This window comes from Protomyctophum parallelum (assembly GCF_964188405.1).
Source record: "Protomyctophum parallelum genome assembly, chromosome: 4".
NCBI classification, from domain to species: domain Eukaryota; kingdom Metazoa; phylum Chordata; class Actinopteri; order Myctophiformes; family Myctophidae; genus Protomyctophum; species Protomyctophum parallelum.
In genome coordinates this window covers 490,262-507,500 of record NC_139700.1, presented here as the reverse complement: position 1 = coordinate 507,500, position 17,239 = coordinate 490,262, and the positions used below count along the sequence as shown (strand labels likewise).

The following is a 17,239-nucleotide window of genomic DNA, read 5'->3' as shown; positions in this document are numbered from 1 at the left end:
TGTGTGTGTGTGTGTGTGTGTGTAGTTACGCTCAGCGGGGGCCCAGGTTATACAAGAACACATCTTTGAAACCAACGCCATTAGCAGTCTGGATATCTCTGACAATGGTACGCACATGCACGCACGCACGCACGACAGACAGACAGACAGACAGACAGATAGAACAAAGTTTGTTCAAGTGATGAATCACCTTTCATCTGTATTATGCTAACACAGAGAGAAACCATATAAATTATTCTGACTGCATGGGTATCTCCAGAGAGAGAGAGAGATTGGTGAGGTCCATCTGTTTCTCTCTCCCCACCCCATCTCAATGCTTTAGAGTGTGCGTGTGTGTATATCTATATATATATATTAGAGCTGGGACTCGATTAAAAAAAAAAATCTAATTAATCAGAGGCTTTGCGATTAATTAATCTAGATTAATCGCATTTTAATCGCATATCAATATTCAACCCGAGAACAGCGAGAAACCTTTTTTTTTATGTTTTTTGGTATCCCAGTGAATCAATGAATAGTGACTACAGGATACCACTCATTTTCAACATTTTACTGTCATTAATATACCTGTTGTGGAAATAATAATAAAAGTCACCCCATTCTGTGTTGCCTAGAACAGGAGGTCTGAAAAAAAATTAGTAACAGTAACAAGTACATCTCAGTGACATCACAAAGCTGTACTTACTTCATATTGTTACTGTTTTTTGTCAGACCTCCAGTTCTAGGCAACACAACATGGGGTGACTTTTTATTATTTCCAGTTTTCAGTACTATAGAAAAGCGCCCAGTGAGAAACGTTCCGCGGTGAAAAAAAAGTGTGATTAATTTATCTGTAGTTAATCGCGATACATTTTTCTGTAGTTAATTAATCTAAATTAATCGCAATTAGTCCCGGCCCTAATATATATACACTTTCAATTGCATTCAAGTTCACTTCCTAGTCCTGCTGATCGTTGTGGAAAATGGGCGATAAAGGTAAAGGGATGCGGAATAGGACATGGCAGTGGCAGCAATTTTCTGGTTCCATCGTTCCAGACGCCTTTCATCCATTTTCTGGTTCCATCGTTCCAGATGCCATTCATCCATTTTTCATAACATATTTATATAAATTATTTTAAGCCTAGAATCAAGCCATCCCGGATCCTGGCGATTCATGACCATTAAAAAAGAAAAAGAAAAAGCTAAACAAAGGGTATCATATAATTACATATTCAAGTCCTTTTTTTTCTCCACAGAATCAAATGTTTTATGGTCATGATTCCCCAGGATCCTAGATGGCTCGAATCTAGGCTTAGAATAATTTATACAAATGTTTTTGGAAATCTCTATGGAAAAAATGAATGGTGTCTGGAAAGAGAAAATGTGTGAAAAGGACAGACTGGTTTAAGAGGAGAGGAGCGGTTTTAGGGTGAGTGGAGAGGAGAGGATGGGGAGAAGGAGGAGATAGTTTATCTTTGAATATATATTATTTCACAGCAAACGTTTTTAACTCATATCTTTGCTTCTGGGGGGGGTCCCTGAAAGTAATTATTTTCAGATGGGGTCCGCAGCCAATTTCAGATAATTCTGAGGCTCCTTGATGTGGAAAAAGTTGAGCACCACTGACATAGAAACATAGGTTTTTCTGAAAACTGTTTTGAAGCCTTTTACATTCTTTTAGAATCGGCCTCTAAATGGGATGAATGAACATATTCTCTCTCTCTATTCTTTGATCCATATACTGTTTGTCTGAATGATGCTATTTGTGTCCTTGTGATGGATGAATCTCCTCTCCTGGGAGTCTCTCCTTGAAGAAGACCGCACACGCAGCATGCAGGGACCATTTTGTATTCAGAAGATGCTCCCCAATGAATAAAATATATGCCCACAAAGTAGAACAATCTGTCATGACACTGACATGTCGGTCACCCAGACAGTCAACACTTTCACTGACGACTGTATGTGAGGCAGGTCCTTAACACTGATTTAGGTCCCTAACTCTGATGTCTATAGCAGTGGTTCCCAAACTTTTTCAGGTCAAGGACCCCCAAATTGACACTAATTAGCCCACGGACCCCCATTTGAAAGGATATGCCAGGGACCCCCATGAGAGAAGATTTGTACGGCTCTAGCAGTGATTCTCAACCCGATTCATTTCAAGGACCCCCAGTTTGACGTGAATTACCGGTAGTCTACTCTACGGACCCTCATTTAATGGCATTTCTATCTCTGGGACCCCCAATTAAAATTGTAAAACAAATGTTAATTTAAATCTGAGAGTTACCCGTATAGGTTCCTTTTGGTTCCATTTGTACCCTCTCTGTACACTCTCCCAGGGGTCTGTACTTGGCCCCGCCATATTTCCCCTCTACATCAAATCTATGTCAAATAGCCGAACTACAATCTCACAAAGTGTCACGTTGCGACGTGTTGTGAGCTTGTGCTTCTGCTATTATTGTGTTATTTTTGCCCTGCTTGTTTCCATCGGCGTCCTTCATATTCAATTCATCACATTGCCTAACCCTTTAGTTTTCACACCTGGTGGCAAGAAGTTTAGCCGTGGCCTTCACGGTCACATGGTTACGTTTAACGAACCAGACTGATTCCATCACCTGCACCTTTTTTACTATAACAGACTGCACTCTTCACCATATCCCCCCTCTTTCCTGCTCCTGCAGTTTTCTGCACCTATCAGGATCAACGTTGAAGTTATTGTTATATTTCACGGTATTAAATCCTAATAATAGCTCGGATAGTTATTTGTTTACAGTAACAGATGGACCATTAGAGACGGTGAGGTCTTCAAGAGGAAGTTGATGACACTCTTGAAAGTCCTGAAAGGTGTTATGTTACATTGCTATAGCTATACGTTGGCACCATCACAAAGTTCCCTTCAGTTGCAGATTCCCAAATCCATTAGTCTCTGGAAATATTGCACTTTCAGATGCGCAGCCATGTCAGCAGCAAGTTTGTCCCCAAAAACGTTTTCCCCCCTTTAAAATTTTCAATGCAGAGGACATGGAGTTGACGTTTCCCCCCAAATCCCAGTTGAAACAGACTGACACCATGATTTGAAAGCTGACTTTGTCTAACTGTTATATATTGTAAATGCCATTGCAGTTTGTTCCATCTACCAGTCGAACCTATGTGAAATATCTCTTTCTCTCTCTGTCTGTCTGGCTTAATCTCTCTTACACAATCTCTCTCCATGTAGGTTTTGAGAGCGACATGGTAACTCTGGTGTTGTCTATCGGTCGGTGTCACTCACTGCGACATCTCGCGCTGGGGAGAAACTTTGCCATGAAATCTAGGTCAGAAACGTCTCTCTTTTGCCCAAACCTACTAGTAGGCCTATATTTCTCATTATACAAATTTGGAATACAATGGTTCAAAATACAAAATCAGTAAAATGTTAATTTATCCAGTTTTAAGTCACTGTGCAAATGTAACCAATGTATAACCCAATGGAAATGTGTATAACTCTTAAGTCTAAATTCATTGTTCACTGGTATCCTCTTTGTGTCCCAGAGGCCAGAGCTTTATTTTAAGTCTAAATACATTGTTCGCTGCATGGTATCTCAGAGCTTTAAAGGAACTACAACATGCATTTTAAAACTGTTTTTAATATTTAATATCATATTGTTTATGTCCCTCAAACGTATTTCTAATGGTATGAGCCTAAATCACCACTCTGATATCAGTTCATGTCATTTCTTTCTGGCTTCTGAAGCCGTTTTAGCTGCAGTACCTACCACAATGTCCTGAGGTAGTGGGATATGCAAATAAGTTTATCATTATATGACTGATGCTAGATAAACCCAGGCTTGTTTCCATTCCATGCCAACTTGGAAAATCAACAATGGCGGACATTATAAACAAAATGGAAATGTGCATTTGGAACTGAAGACTTAACTGAAGAGGGTGCGGAATTATACAAAGTAGGGTGATACAGTTGACATCACGCGCATGACTAAATCAGTTGAGCTGTTCCTGAGAGCAATTTCCATTAAAGCCTCTATATGATGAGAAAGCCTGCATTGTTCAAAATTGCGTTTTCATGAGGGTAGAAAACACACAGGGGAGCGCCAAAAAAACCACCAAGAATTTTTGAAAAGTTGAATTTCATGTTGTAGGACATTTAAATCTAAATGAATTGTTCACTGGTGTCATGTTTGTCTCTCAGAGCTTTGACTGACGTTCTTCAGCGCATCGCTGAACTCATACAAGAAGAGGAGTGTGTGAGTGACACCTGTTCTTCTGATCTTCTAAACAACATGCAATTTTACTGAGCGGGGATTTGAAGTGACTGATTCATATCTCTTGTCTATCTTCTATCTCATCCGTCCTACATTTTGTAGATATCCAATCAATGAACACTTGTAGGTCTGAATTACAGTAAATGTGTCTGTAGTATAATACTCTGGGTCGGATGTGCATACCGTCCGTCGGGCTTGAGAACCTTTAGGATTTTAAAGGGATGGTGAAGTTTTTGTAATTGTTCTTATTTATTTTTGTTTAGGTTTTCTGAGCTCAATTGCACACATGTATGGTATGCACTTTTAACATTCAGTAGATTGTCTGTGTTCTGGGCTTTTCTGGCTCAAACAAGCTGCTCTGATTTGCCTGTGGAGTCACGTGTGAGGTAAGACTCCACAAATGCCATATATGACATTACAATTTGCCCAGCAGATGTCACTGTTGCCTGTTTCAGAACACATAGAAAACCACAGACCACTGAAAATCCACAAATTTCAGGTTGTTTGGGTGTAATTGAGGTCATAAAACCTAAAATAAAAACAAAAATAATAAAATAAATTAAAATAATGTCATGAAACCGATTCCGATTCAATTCCGATTCTCTCTGAATGAATGAATGAATGAATGAATGAATTTTTATTTTCGTAATTGTCATTAAGACCCATCCCTTACGGGATTATAAGACACCAACAACATAAATAAACAATATCACGTTTCACTTCCCACACAGAAGTTACACAAAGTATTTGATCAAAACAAAATAATAAGCATTATCATAAAATAAAATAAAATACATCACATATAAGTTTTCTTTGTCTGTATGTCCCAAGCTTTCTCTATATATTCTGCTAATGCAAATATCTTTTGTTCGAAAATCCATCTCAGTCGCTCTGCATCACTTAACCACATCAGATCTATATTTTTACATCTGTTAAAAAACTTTTGACGTAGCTCATGATACAACGGGCAATAGAAAAGAAAATGGAACTCATTCTCAATATCATTTATATCACAGTAGGTGCAAATAAGTTCTTCAAATACGTTCTTCTCTGTTAATGGTCCCATTCCTTAACGCTTCCTTTTAACGATTCCTAGGGGTCGCAAATGGACCCAAACAGGTCTGTAACTGTGAGAAACTTATGGTAATAAAAAAGTTTGAGAACCACCAGTATTGTATTTGTATAGCAGACCTGTTGTTCACTTGGAATAATGTTGAAAGTGTGAGAACTACAGATCTGGAAGGCATTTGTAGAAGCAGCATCAATTCTTGTGGCACAAATCTTTGAATATATATTCTTTCAGAGCGAATGTTTTAACTAAAATCTTTGCTTCTGGGGGGTGCCATATTTTCAGACGGGTGTCCACGGCCAAATACAGATAATTCTGGGGGTCCTTGACATGAAAAATGTTGAGCACAGCACAGGTTTTTCAGAAAACTGTTAGGTTTTAGAACCTTTTTGCATTGGTTAAATATATAATAACTATATATTCCTGTCTTCCTCCGCACCTCTCCCCCCCCCCCCCCCTCTTTCTCTCTCTCTCCCCAGCCACTAGAGTCCCTCTCGGTGTGTGACTCGAAGCTGAAGGCGGGAACCACCACGCTGATCAACCTTCTGGGCAGCAACGCCACACTGGCTAAGGTTGACATCAGTGGAAACGCCATAGGTGACACCGGGGCCAAGATGCTGGCTAAAGCACTGCTAACCAACACTAAACTGAGGTATACGTCATGCACACAGACACAAGAGGCCATCTCAATGGTCAACAATTTGAATATTACCTGTGTTGTTCTTGGTTACTGTCACTCTGGACATTACGAGCATCTGCTAAATGCCTAAATTGTAAATGGGTAAAGAGATAACCACAGATAAGATACAGTAAAAGTTAGGACGGAGCAAAGATCTTAGATATGTGCCTGCCAATCGACCTTAGGTCAGACCACTGTCTGACAGTGTCCTTAGTTCTTATATTTGTATGGGAATGTTGGCATTTACTGCCAACATTCTTTCTCCTTTGTACTTTCATGGCTCTATTTTCGTCTACCGTATTCGTATTCTACGTTTCGTATACCTAAACTACTTTTTTATTTTTTACTATTTTGAAAAACATTTTCTAACCAATCCAGCTCACAACGTGTCTTTGTAGATTTTAAATTAAAAAAGTATTTTAAATTTTATTTAAAAAAAATGTTTTTCAAAATAGTAAAGAAAAAGGCAAAGTAGTTTGCACTTGGTCTTTAAAGCTAAGTGTCTAGCGTAGCATTTAAGTAAACGTCTTTCTCTCTCTAGGACTCTGGTATGGGACAGAAACAATGTGACTGCAAGGGGCTACCAGGATGTGGCTGATGCCTTGGAGAGGTCTGCACAACACACACACACACACACACACATGCACGCACGCATCGCACGCACGCATGCATGCAGGTGTCTAACGCCACGTGCTTTCTGTGGGCGTGGAATTCTCCCACATGTAATAATAGATGAGCCTATGGACTGATGTGGATGATGGATAGAGACATTTAGGCCCTCATTTATCAACCGTGCGTACGACAAAATATGGGCGCACGCCGAAATTACCGACATTTTCGGCATTTAACATTTCCGGCAAAGCTTGAAATTGAACTTGAGTAGGACAAATAGTCACGTCTACTCTTCAGCTGGCGTACGCTGTTTTTCTGTTTTACACAAGCGGAGCAGCCTTGTCTGAACTGCTGAGAGGCTGTCACAGGCATCTAAACATATATGTATTCACTCCTAAAATGTTTATATAAAAGGTATGTATAATGTATATGGGCTACATGTAAAAAATAAATAAATAAAAATGTTAAGGAATACATGTGTCATATGAAATTAGTAGGAGATAAAATCGCGCAATTAAAAACAATGTTGCAAGAGATGCTTAAGCCATTTAAACAGTGTTTTGCATGAGCGCATACATGCGAGGATTTGGGCTGTCTGTGCTGAAATATTTCCATGACGGGACGTTGGAGAGTATAGTGCAGCAGTCCCAACGTGGTATAGCCTACTGTAGCCTAATCTACAGCATGAAGGCCGATGTCTTTCTTACGGTATGTGCAATATAATAAACCTGACGCGTCGCTCAATGCCAAATGTACCGTGCCAGGCTCCCAGCGCAAGTGGGAACTGCATCAGAGATATATAGGTATATTACCCAGCCAAGCAACCACCAGCCACATGAGGCTACGGTTTTTGCTGCACATTCATATAATGACAGTTGACAGCCCGGCCGGCGGCCACTGCAGTGACTAACGTCTGCGAGGCAATCTAAATAGACTGTAGAACGTCGGAACGTGCATGGTCAGTTGGTCACGGACGGACCACTGTGATAGAGAGAGACAGACAGACAGACAGACAGACACACTGGACAGGAGGAGCACCTGCAAAACAGCAGCGTGTGTGTGCCTATTTGTTATTTAATTATGGTTCACAGGTTCAGGTTTTCGTTCACTAATATATCTTGTTGTATATTAAATTAAAAATACTTTAATGATTTAATATACAACTAACAACACACAGTGAAACATTGCGATATGTGTGCGGGGGGTGAGGCGGGCAGCAAGGGAAACGAAGCGAGAGGAGAAACAGACAGCTTTATTTAATGTGTCATGTAGGTGCGTGCGTGCGTGGACATGACAGCAAGGCAAGCGAGGTGAGAGGGAACAGACAGGGTAGGCCTACAACTTTATTTAATTCATGCAGGTGTTCGTTGTTTATTTATTTAACAACACACCAGTTAGTTGGGCTTGCAAGTTGCGTGTGCGTGCAGCTTGTGTGCGTCTGTCTGTGTGTGTGTGTGTGTGTGTGTGTGTGTGTGTGTGTATGAGAGAGGGGGGTGAGGCGGGCAGAAAGGCACGGTAACCATGGTTTCCAGATCGTATAGCAGTGGTTCAGGTCGCAAAAACGAGGGCGAGGCTTGATTTCTTAGGGCGTGCCAGATCAAATTCAGCCGTGACATTTATTAACGTGAGAACGAAATTAAGGAAGGATCAGCTGTTTGCGATCACTTTATAAATGCCGTGGAGATGTGGGTGTACTACGAAACCTGCACTCTAATTTGTGGCGATTGATAAATGAGGGCCATACTGTGTGTGTGTGTGTGTGTGTGTGTGTGTGTGTGTGTGTGTGTGTGTGTGTGTGTGTGTGTGTGTGTGTGTGTGTGTGTGTGTGTGTGTGTGTGTGTGTGTGTGTGTGTGTGTGTGTGTGTACGCATGCGTGTCTCCATAGGAATTTCACCCTGCAGCAGATGTCCCTCCCACTTTCTGATGCCACTCAGAGTTACCGTAACAACCCTGACAGGACAGAGGAGGCCTTGCAAAAGGTGTGTGTGTGTGTGTGTGTGTGTGTGTGTGTGTGTGTGTGTGTGTGTGCGCGCGCACGTGTGCATGGTAATGTGCAAGTGCAGTATACTCGGTATAGTCGGTGAGGAGTTTCAAGTTAATTAATTTAGCATTTGCCTGTTTTGTGCGTGCGTGTGCTCAGATTCAGCGGTGTCTGCACAGAAACAACCAGAGACTGATGGGAGAAGAGTTCCAGCAGGGACTAGGAGTCAGAGTGCAACGCGCTGAGAAGGTATAGGTGTCTGTCTGTTCCTATAAACAGCTATTGTGTTTGTGTTGTCTGAACACAAACATTAAACGCCACATTGACGCCACATTGACGATGGAGAATTCATGTCATGTGGCCAATAAGGGACCACCATTATTTATTTATTTTTTTAGATATTTTTTTTGCGGCTTACGCCTTTTATTGATTTTTGAAGGGACAGACAGTAGGCTGACAGGAAACGGGAGAGAGATGGGGGGATGACATGCAGTAAAGGCCGTGTCGGGTCCGGGAGTCGAACCCGCGGCACACTGCGACTGGAATACCAGTCCGGTGCCCAGACCGTTACGCTACGGCCTGGGCCGGGACCACCATTCTTGATGATGATTTACGATGATTAGAGCGCCCCTCACTTCACACCCATTTTTCACCCAGTTCCATTTGCCTAAACTGTAAACCTGGGCGCTTATACTAGTCTAACTACTCTGCCAACCTGGGAAGAGCCCAAAAACTGAGCTGAGGAGTGCAGGAGTGAGCAGGCCGCTTCTTATCACCTTGCAGGTGCCCCGGCTGGCCAGGGGGACGACTGGCAAATTAAGTTTAGCCAACCGCTTGTGTTACATGACATCTACAGGCTGCTGTGGTCCGTGCAGGCTAGCATGGCTATAGGCTAGAAAGTGACATGATTAATGTGTCCCTTGGCCTTTACTATTCATAGTAGTGTAGGTCAGTGTAACCCAGAAGAACACTGTGTTTTCGTCACCGCGGCGGTACAGTGACACAGTTTCATGCACGTCTGTCTGTCTGTCTGTCTGTCTGTCAACTGTCTGTCTGTCTGTCTGTCTGTCTGTCTGTCAACTGTCTGTCTGTCTGTCTGTCTGTCAACTGTCTAGTTGGTTCAGGGTCTTTGTCGGCGGTTGGAGAACAGCCTTGAACCTCTGACCCCGTGCAGCCTCCAGGAAGTGCAGGCAGACTTCCTGTCCGCAGAGGAAGTGCTTCACAACACCAGGACGTTTCTCAAGGTACAGATACACATCATGATGTCCCCCCCCCCCCCCCCTTTAAATTTAGAGTAGCCAATGTTTTTCTTCCCAATGTAATTGTCACTGCTGTTGCATCCTACTGGCTCACCTGCCAGTGATAGCCAAAGTGCCGATTATTTATTAGGACACAGAGTAGGAACCAACGTTTCGGCAGATGCAACTGCCTTCTTCAGCGTACATACAAAAGTAGGCATATGTTTCAGTATGTGTATAATTTTCCCCATTCACAAATCAGCAGGCGTGACTGCATTACTTATTCCTTTCCCACCCTTGTTGTTTTTCACTTATGGTTATAAATGTATCATTTATAAATGTGTACTGTAGATATTCTTCTGTGAAATTGTTTTCAGATCCTTAATTGTTTATTGGAAATGTCATAACAAATAATTTCACACATTAAAGGCTGCCTCAGACACCGGCATAGAAACGTAAGCAGAGGTTTTAGCATTCGTATCATTTTCCCCTCCATGCATCACAATCAGAACTAGAAAAAGTGCCCTTCCGGGCACAGGTCTCCACCAGGTTATCCACAGATCCGTGCAGTTAGAGGTAAAAACACTTTTCGGCCAGTTATAGCGCCACCTTGAGGCTGAGTTGAAATTGTTCATGTGGCATTTCGTCCTCGGCCTAGTGGGAATGTGGGTGCACAATTTCACGGAAATCACGCGATGTGTTCATGATTTGCAGCATTTTGTTTGAAACTGAGCACTCCTGTGAACTTTGGAAGCCAATCTTAACCAATCAGGATGGAGTCTGATAAATCTGAAAGACCCGTTTCGTTGAATGGCTCTAGAGAGACTGTGTACCAATTTGCGTGATGTTTGGACAAAATCTGTAGGTGTACTGTGCAAAAACTTGTTTTGCACAAAGCGGCCTCCTGGTGGCGCTATAACAGGCCGTTCTGGAAAGTTTGGGGCAGAGGTTCATGGTTGGCATCCAGGGAGTGTGTGTGCAAAATATGGCATCGACCGGGTTAACGGTGGCCGAGATTAGCTGTTCACGGACACACGGACACACGGACACACGGACGGACACACGGACACACGGACGGACGGAGTGCAAAACATACTCTCCCCACATGCCTTCGGCCTGGTGGAGATAATTATACACTAATTGTGAAATTGGATGGATTGATTCCCTCAGCTGCTTCCTGCCCTGTATGAGCTGGGCAGAAAGCCCTCTGGTGGCGATGTGCTGCACTGCATCTTGACTGACGCTTCCACTACACTGAGTAACGAGATAAATGGAGACATACAAGTACGCACACGCACACATGCACGCACAAACACACACACACACACACACACACACACACACACACACACACACACACACACACACACACACACACACACACGCACGCACACACACACACACACACACACACACCTTGCTACATGGCAAGTAAATAAAAAGTTTGATTTAAAATGACATGAACAACGGCAACGCAGATACAATGTGGACCCTGTTGTAAACAAGTGTAATGCTTAATTGGGTCGTCCACTCACAGTTGACAGTCTTTGTATTGAGTTTGTGCTTAAAATGTACTGTAAATTCTACAAACTGTTAATAAATATTTCAATCAATCAATCAAAAACAATATACATAGTAAAAACAAAAATAATAAAATAAATTAAAATAATGTCATGACACCGATTCCGATTCAATTCCGATTCTCTCTGAATGAATGAATGAATGAATGAATTTTTTGTCATTAATACCCATCCCTTACGGGATTATAAGACACCAACAACATAAATAAACAATATCACGTTTCACTTCCCACACAGAAGTTACACAAAGTATTTGATCAAAACAAAAACTGAAATAAGCATTATCATAAAATAAAATAAAATACATCACATATAAGTTTTCTTTGTCCGTATGTCCCAAGCTTTCCCTATATATTCTGCTAATGCAAATATCTTTTGTTCGAAAATCCATCTCAGTCGCTCTGCATCACTTAACCACATCAGATCTATATTTTTACATCTGTTAAATAACTTTTGACGTAGCTCATGATACAACGGGCAATAGAAAAGAAAATTGAACTCATTCTCAATAGCATTTATATCACAGTAGGTGCAAATAAGTTCTTCAAATATGTTCAAAAACGGTCCCATTCCTTAACGCATCCCTTTAACGATTCCTAGGGGTCGCAAATGGACCCAAACAGGTCTGTAACTGTGAGAAACTTATGGTAATAAAAAAGTTTGAGAACCACCGGTATTGTATTTGTATAGCAGACCTGTTGTTCACTTGGAATAATGTTGAAAGTGTGAGAAGTACAGATCTGGAAGGCATTTGTAGAAGCAGCATCAATTCTTGTGGCACAAATCTTTGAATATATATTCTTTCAGAGTGAACGTTTTAAATAAAATCTTTGCTTCTGGGGGGTGCCATATTTTCAGACGGGTGTCCGCGGCCAAATACAGATAATTCTGGGGGTCCTTGACATGAAAAATGTTGAGCACAGCACAGGGTTTTTCAGAAAACTGTTAGGTTTTAGAACCTTTTTGCATTGGTTAAATACATAATAACTATATATATAAATACACACACACACACACACACACACACACACACACACACACACACACACACACACACACACACACACACACACACACACACACACACACACCTTGCTACATGGCAAGTAAATAAAAAGTTTGATTTAAAATGACATGAACAACGGCAACGCAGATACAATGTGGACCCTGTTGTAAACAAGTGTAATGCTTAATTGGGTCGTCCACTCACAGTTGACAGTAAAAACATGCAATCTCCCAGTAGTATAGAGGCTATGTAAGGCTAGGTTATTATTATTATGCACATGAATGGGAAATCGAGTGGCAAAGTGACTTGGCAAAGTGAGTTTAACATTGTTTAACGTCGTTTAATGCAATCAGATATAGGACTTTTCTGTTTGAATGTATGGGTTCCCAAGGCCAGAAAGTAGTTTTTTGCCACTCAGTAGGCGTTCCATAACTTCCGGGTATGATGATGTCACGCGCATACCCTCTACCCTACACAGTACAGATGTGTTTACCACGTGTGTGTGTGTGTGTGTGTGTGCGTATCCGTGCGTATCCTGCGCATGCACGTCAGGAACTGGCCCAAGCCCTTCTGACCGCCATAGAGGGTGTGTGTCCGCGAGTGGTCCAGCGGGCCAACGTGTGTGAGCGTCTGGCCGAGTGTGTGTCCAAGAAGAGCCGGCAGCTGGACACGCTTCTGGCCCAGACCCTGGTGGAGCAGACTGGACACATCCTCGCCCACAAACTGAGGTAGGGATGTACCCATCGCATTGTTTTTGCTCCCGATCCGATTCTGATCGTTTGATTTTGAGCATCTGCCCATACCGATTTTTCCCGGTCCCGAACACGTTTATGCCACACGCCACAATAGTATAATATCCCAAATCACACTTGGACAATATCCAGTCTAATGTCATGATATGGATATCATATTGATACTAGGGGATGTCCCGGTCAAGTGTTTTGGCTCCCGATCCGATTCCGGTCATTTGAAAATGACATGATCGGCCCCCCGTTTATAGCTTTATTAGAGTTTTTAGTTTTATTAGAGTTTTTAGTTTTATTAGAGTTTTTAGTTTTACTCTCCCATCATTTAGCAATTTTAGCTGGAGACCATCTGGAACCCCCTCAAGGACCACTGGTTGAAAACCACTGCTTTAGACTCACACTGAGCTAACATTTCAAAGCTTGTATCGACTGATGAAAAATGTGTCATGTCGTGCAGTGATATAGAAAGGAATGTGATGCATCGCAGAATCGAATCAAGTCGTTATCTGGTGAATCGTATTTGAATTAGATCACGAGGGCAGTGTCAATGCACTAAAATGGTCCTTCATTGCCACCCCCAGTTCCTGCTTACTGATGCATGTGTCCCTAGCGATGACATCAGGGAACGACAGTTTTCTACCTCTGGTCTGCTTTGAGGCAGGACTCCAGAGAAGGGTATAGATAATATAACCTCATGATCAGCTCTATAGCAGTGGCCGGCAAACTGTGTTCTTCTGGATCGGACTAGTGAAGAAACACAGGGAAGGTTGCCGTATATTAGAGAAGTCGATGCCTGGGTGGCTCTTCCAAGAGAGATTTTGCGCTCTCATTAGAAGGCGGGTGTAAGTGCCATCCAGCCGTTTCTCTAATTTCTTTGAAAGTGCCCATGTCTCGGAGCCATAGAGTAGAATCGGCCCAACGGTCGTCCTACATTTTTATCATTTATATTTGCAGTGAGATCAGACAGTCGCTGAGTGTGTCTCTGTCAGAGAGCATCATAGAGCAAATCCTCCACGACCTGGCTGTGGAACAGGCCAAGCTGGTGAGTGACCGCCTTGTCTTTTGTTATACCATATTATATTATATTATATCATTATTATACATTCATTATTATTGTTATTGCTACTACTTGTATTTGCCTGTCTTTCTCCTTTCTTTCTATTTCTCTCCCTTGGCCGCCCACCCTAGAGTCTGGTTCTGCTTGACGTTCCTTCTTATAAGGGGGAGTTTTTCGTTACCGCTGTCGCAATATTGCTTGCTCCGGTTAGGATCTCTGTCGGTTTGCAAAACACCGACAGAGCTTTGTCGCTCTACATGTAAAGTGTCTTGAGACAACTTGTTGTGATTTGACACTTTAATACAATTTAATTTAATTTAATTTAATTGTATGTTACTGTGCTACTATGCTCTCTTCGGTAGCATGGCATTGGTTCGACCTCCCGTTAGTTCGACCATTCCTAACACTATCTCTAACCCTAACCTAAACATAACAGCAAACACAGGAGCAGCGCATGTTCGCCAAACTTAATGCATGTTCGCCAACCTTAATGCATGTTCGCCAACCTTAATGCATGTTCGCCAACCTTAATGCATGTTCGCCAACCTTAATGCATGGTCGAACTAACTGGAGGTCGAACCAATGGGCATACCCCCTCTCTTCCAGGGGTCATCAATCTGTCCGTACACAGACAAATGTGTCCGTGCATGGCAAAAAAACTAAATTACTGAATGTGAAGTTACATTATGAGTTAAGGACCCCCATAACTCAGTCTGAGAGTGTGCAAAATGAACATTCCTACACACGCCAGCCCCTTTTCCTCCAGGCTTGAACCGGTTCGGTAATTCTTATAGCTCTTTATGTGGCAGAGCAGGTTTCTGTTGACAACCCTAATAAAACTAAAAACTCTAATAAAACTCGAATAAAACTAAAAACGAATAAAACTAAAAACTCTAATAAAACTATAAAAACGAATACAATTATAATAAAACTATAACCGGTTCGGTAATTTTTCCCCTGCCAAATTGAATCAGAGTGTTTCAAATGAAGATGAATTGGTTCAGAACCCTAGAAGTTGGTTCGGAACTGGAACCAAAACAAAATGGCCGACCGGTTCCGTAAAAGCATCAAGGTTCCAAGAATCTAGAATGGAACCAATTCTAGAACCAAAGTTCTTTTGGTGGAAAACCGGCCACAGAGTTACAGACCTGGTATTCAGGGCTATTCTCTTTTTGTGTTTCTGGTAATATTATTGTCCGTTGTATATCTGTGGCAGAGCAGGTTTCCGCACACCCGGTTGACACTTTGGAGCAGGTGTTATGGTGACGGCATACAAGTTGCTAGACCGAAACATTGCTCTCTGCCCTTTAAATAAATGCTCGTGAACCTAGCAAGGAGCGGTGTGCGGGTGGGTGTCCCTCCTTTCTTCTACATTGTATGTCTGTGGCAAAAAAAAAAAAAAAAGGCAAAAAATATCAACCACAAGCCAACATGGTGATGACCCCATCTCTCTTCTTCTTCTTCTTCTTCTTCTTCTTCTTCTTCTGTACGGATATCAAACGTATTGTCCCTTTAATGCTTTTATCCCATAATTCATTTACTAAACTTAAATGTATAACAAACTCCTACTGTGCTGTTCAGGATGAACACATAAGACACAACTTGAACTCCGCTCCCAAAAGCAACATTCCACATTTACGACTGGTTGACCATGACTTTCCTACCGATGAGGTCAGAAGCACACAGCATTCATTCATTCATTCATTCATTCATTCATTCATTCATTCATTCATTCATTCATTCCTTTCATCCATCCACTCATTCACTCATTCATTCATTCATTGGATTTAGAAATAACACTGACCTAAACAGTGGTGGGAAAAGTACAATTTTTTTTAACTTAAAGGGAGATTTCACTTTAAAAAAATGTCATTTTATTGTCTACTCAGGCTTATGTGAACACCCCAGACAGTTTTTAAGTTGCTTGATTCAGTATTTAGATATTTGATATTCATCTTAGCTGCCCTGCCCCCTTTCTATACAAACCCATTATAACTTCAAACCCCATTTTAACCATGATAGATTCATCCAAAACACCCAACCTTTTTTCTGTTGACTGATGTTGTCTTTCTAATACGTGAGGGGGCGTGTTATATTTTTAACAATTATTTTGGAAAATAATCTCCTCCAGGAGGAGCCTGTAGGAGACAAAAACAAATATTAAAAATAAATGAAAACAGTAAATGAAAAAACAGTACTAAAGTAAAAAACATGTGAGTATTTTGTCCACCACTGGTGATTTGTTCCTCTTGTTCAGTACGTTCCAGTGATCTGGAGACACACCTTCCACTCTAAGAGCATGAGGCCTGCTCCTTCAGTCAAGAGTGAGACATCTTTTATTATTAATACTATTACTATTATTATTACTATTATTATTATTATTATTATTATTATTATTATTATTATTATTATTATTATTTTATTATTATTATTATTATTATTATTATTATTATTATTATTATTATTATTGTTATTATTATTATTATTATTATTATTACATCTTCCACTCTAAGAGCTTGAGGCCTGCCCCTTCAGTCAAGAGTGAGTTATTAAATAACCGTCATCATTTCATTGCATGTGAAAATGAAAATAGCCGATATACTAGCCTGGGTTCCTGCCTTCTTCGCTGCGTTTAGATTATGCGTTTAGACATTTAAAGAAAGCAAAGTCCTCTCTCAACACCATGAAGCACTCATAGTGTGCGTTTGTGTGTGTGTGTGTGTGTGTGTGTGTGTGTGTGTGTGTGTGTGTGTGTGCGCGCGCACGTGCGTGCGTGCGTGCGTGCGTATGTATGTCCATTATCAGCACCCAGTCCAGTTCATCTGCCTGTGTGTGTGTGTGTGTGTGTGTGTGCATAGTTGCATACGTGTGTGCATACGTGTATATGTCCATTATCAGCGCCCAGTCCAGTTCATTTGCCCTTGTGTGTATGTATTGTATGTGTGTGCGTGTGCACCGGGGGCACAGGCCACAGGGCACAGGCAAGCAAGTCCAGGTGAGGTGGATCATATTGGGGTTCCGTGAATTTGTTTTGTC

General features: G+C 41.5%; 1 protein-coding gene across 3 annotated transcripts in view; it reads left to right on the top strand.

Moving 5' to 3' along the window:
• carmil2 (capping protein regulator and myosin 1 linker 2) overlaps positions 1 to 17,239 on the top strand; it is an 87,267-nt gene that overhangs the window by 15,705 nt on the left and 54,323 nt on the right. For all 3 annotated transcript variants that reach the window (XM_083762376.1, XM_083762375.1, XM_083762377.1), the window contains 13 exons: positions 26 to 107; positions 3,194 to 3,290; positions 4,163 to 4,217; positions 5,784 to 5,956; positions 6,525 to 6,593; positions 8,481 to 8,574; positions 8,736 to 8,825; positions 9,692 to 9,820; positions 10,985 to 11,098; positions 12,953 to 13,128; positions 14,101 to 14,188; positions 15,785 to 15,874; positions 16,461 to 16,527. In XM_083762376.1, coding sequence (XP_083618502.1) covers positions 26 to 107; positions 3,194 to 3,290; positions 4,163 to 4,217; positions 5,784 to 5,956; positions 6,525 to 6,593; positions 8,481 to 8,574; positions 8,736 to 8,825; positions 9,692 to 9,820; positions 10,985 to 11,098; positions 12,953 to 13,128; positions 14,101 to 14,188; positions 15,785 to 15,874; positions 16,461 to 16,527 — 1,324 coding nt within the window. The remainder of the gene's footprint in view (positions 1 to 25; positions 108 to 3,193; positions 3,291 to 4,162; positions 4,218 to 5,783; positions 5,957 to 6,524; positions 6,594 to 8,480; positions 8,575 to 8,735; positions 8,826 to 9,691; positions 9,821 to 10,984; positions 11,099 to 12,952; positions 13,129 to 14,100; positions 14,189 to 15,784; positions 15,875 to 16,460; positions 16,528 to 17,239) is intronic.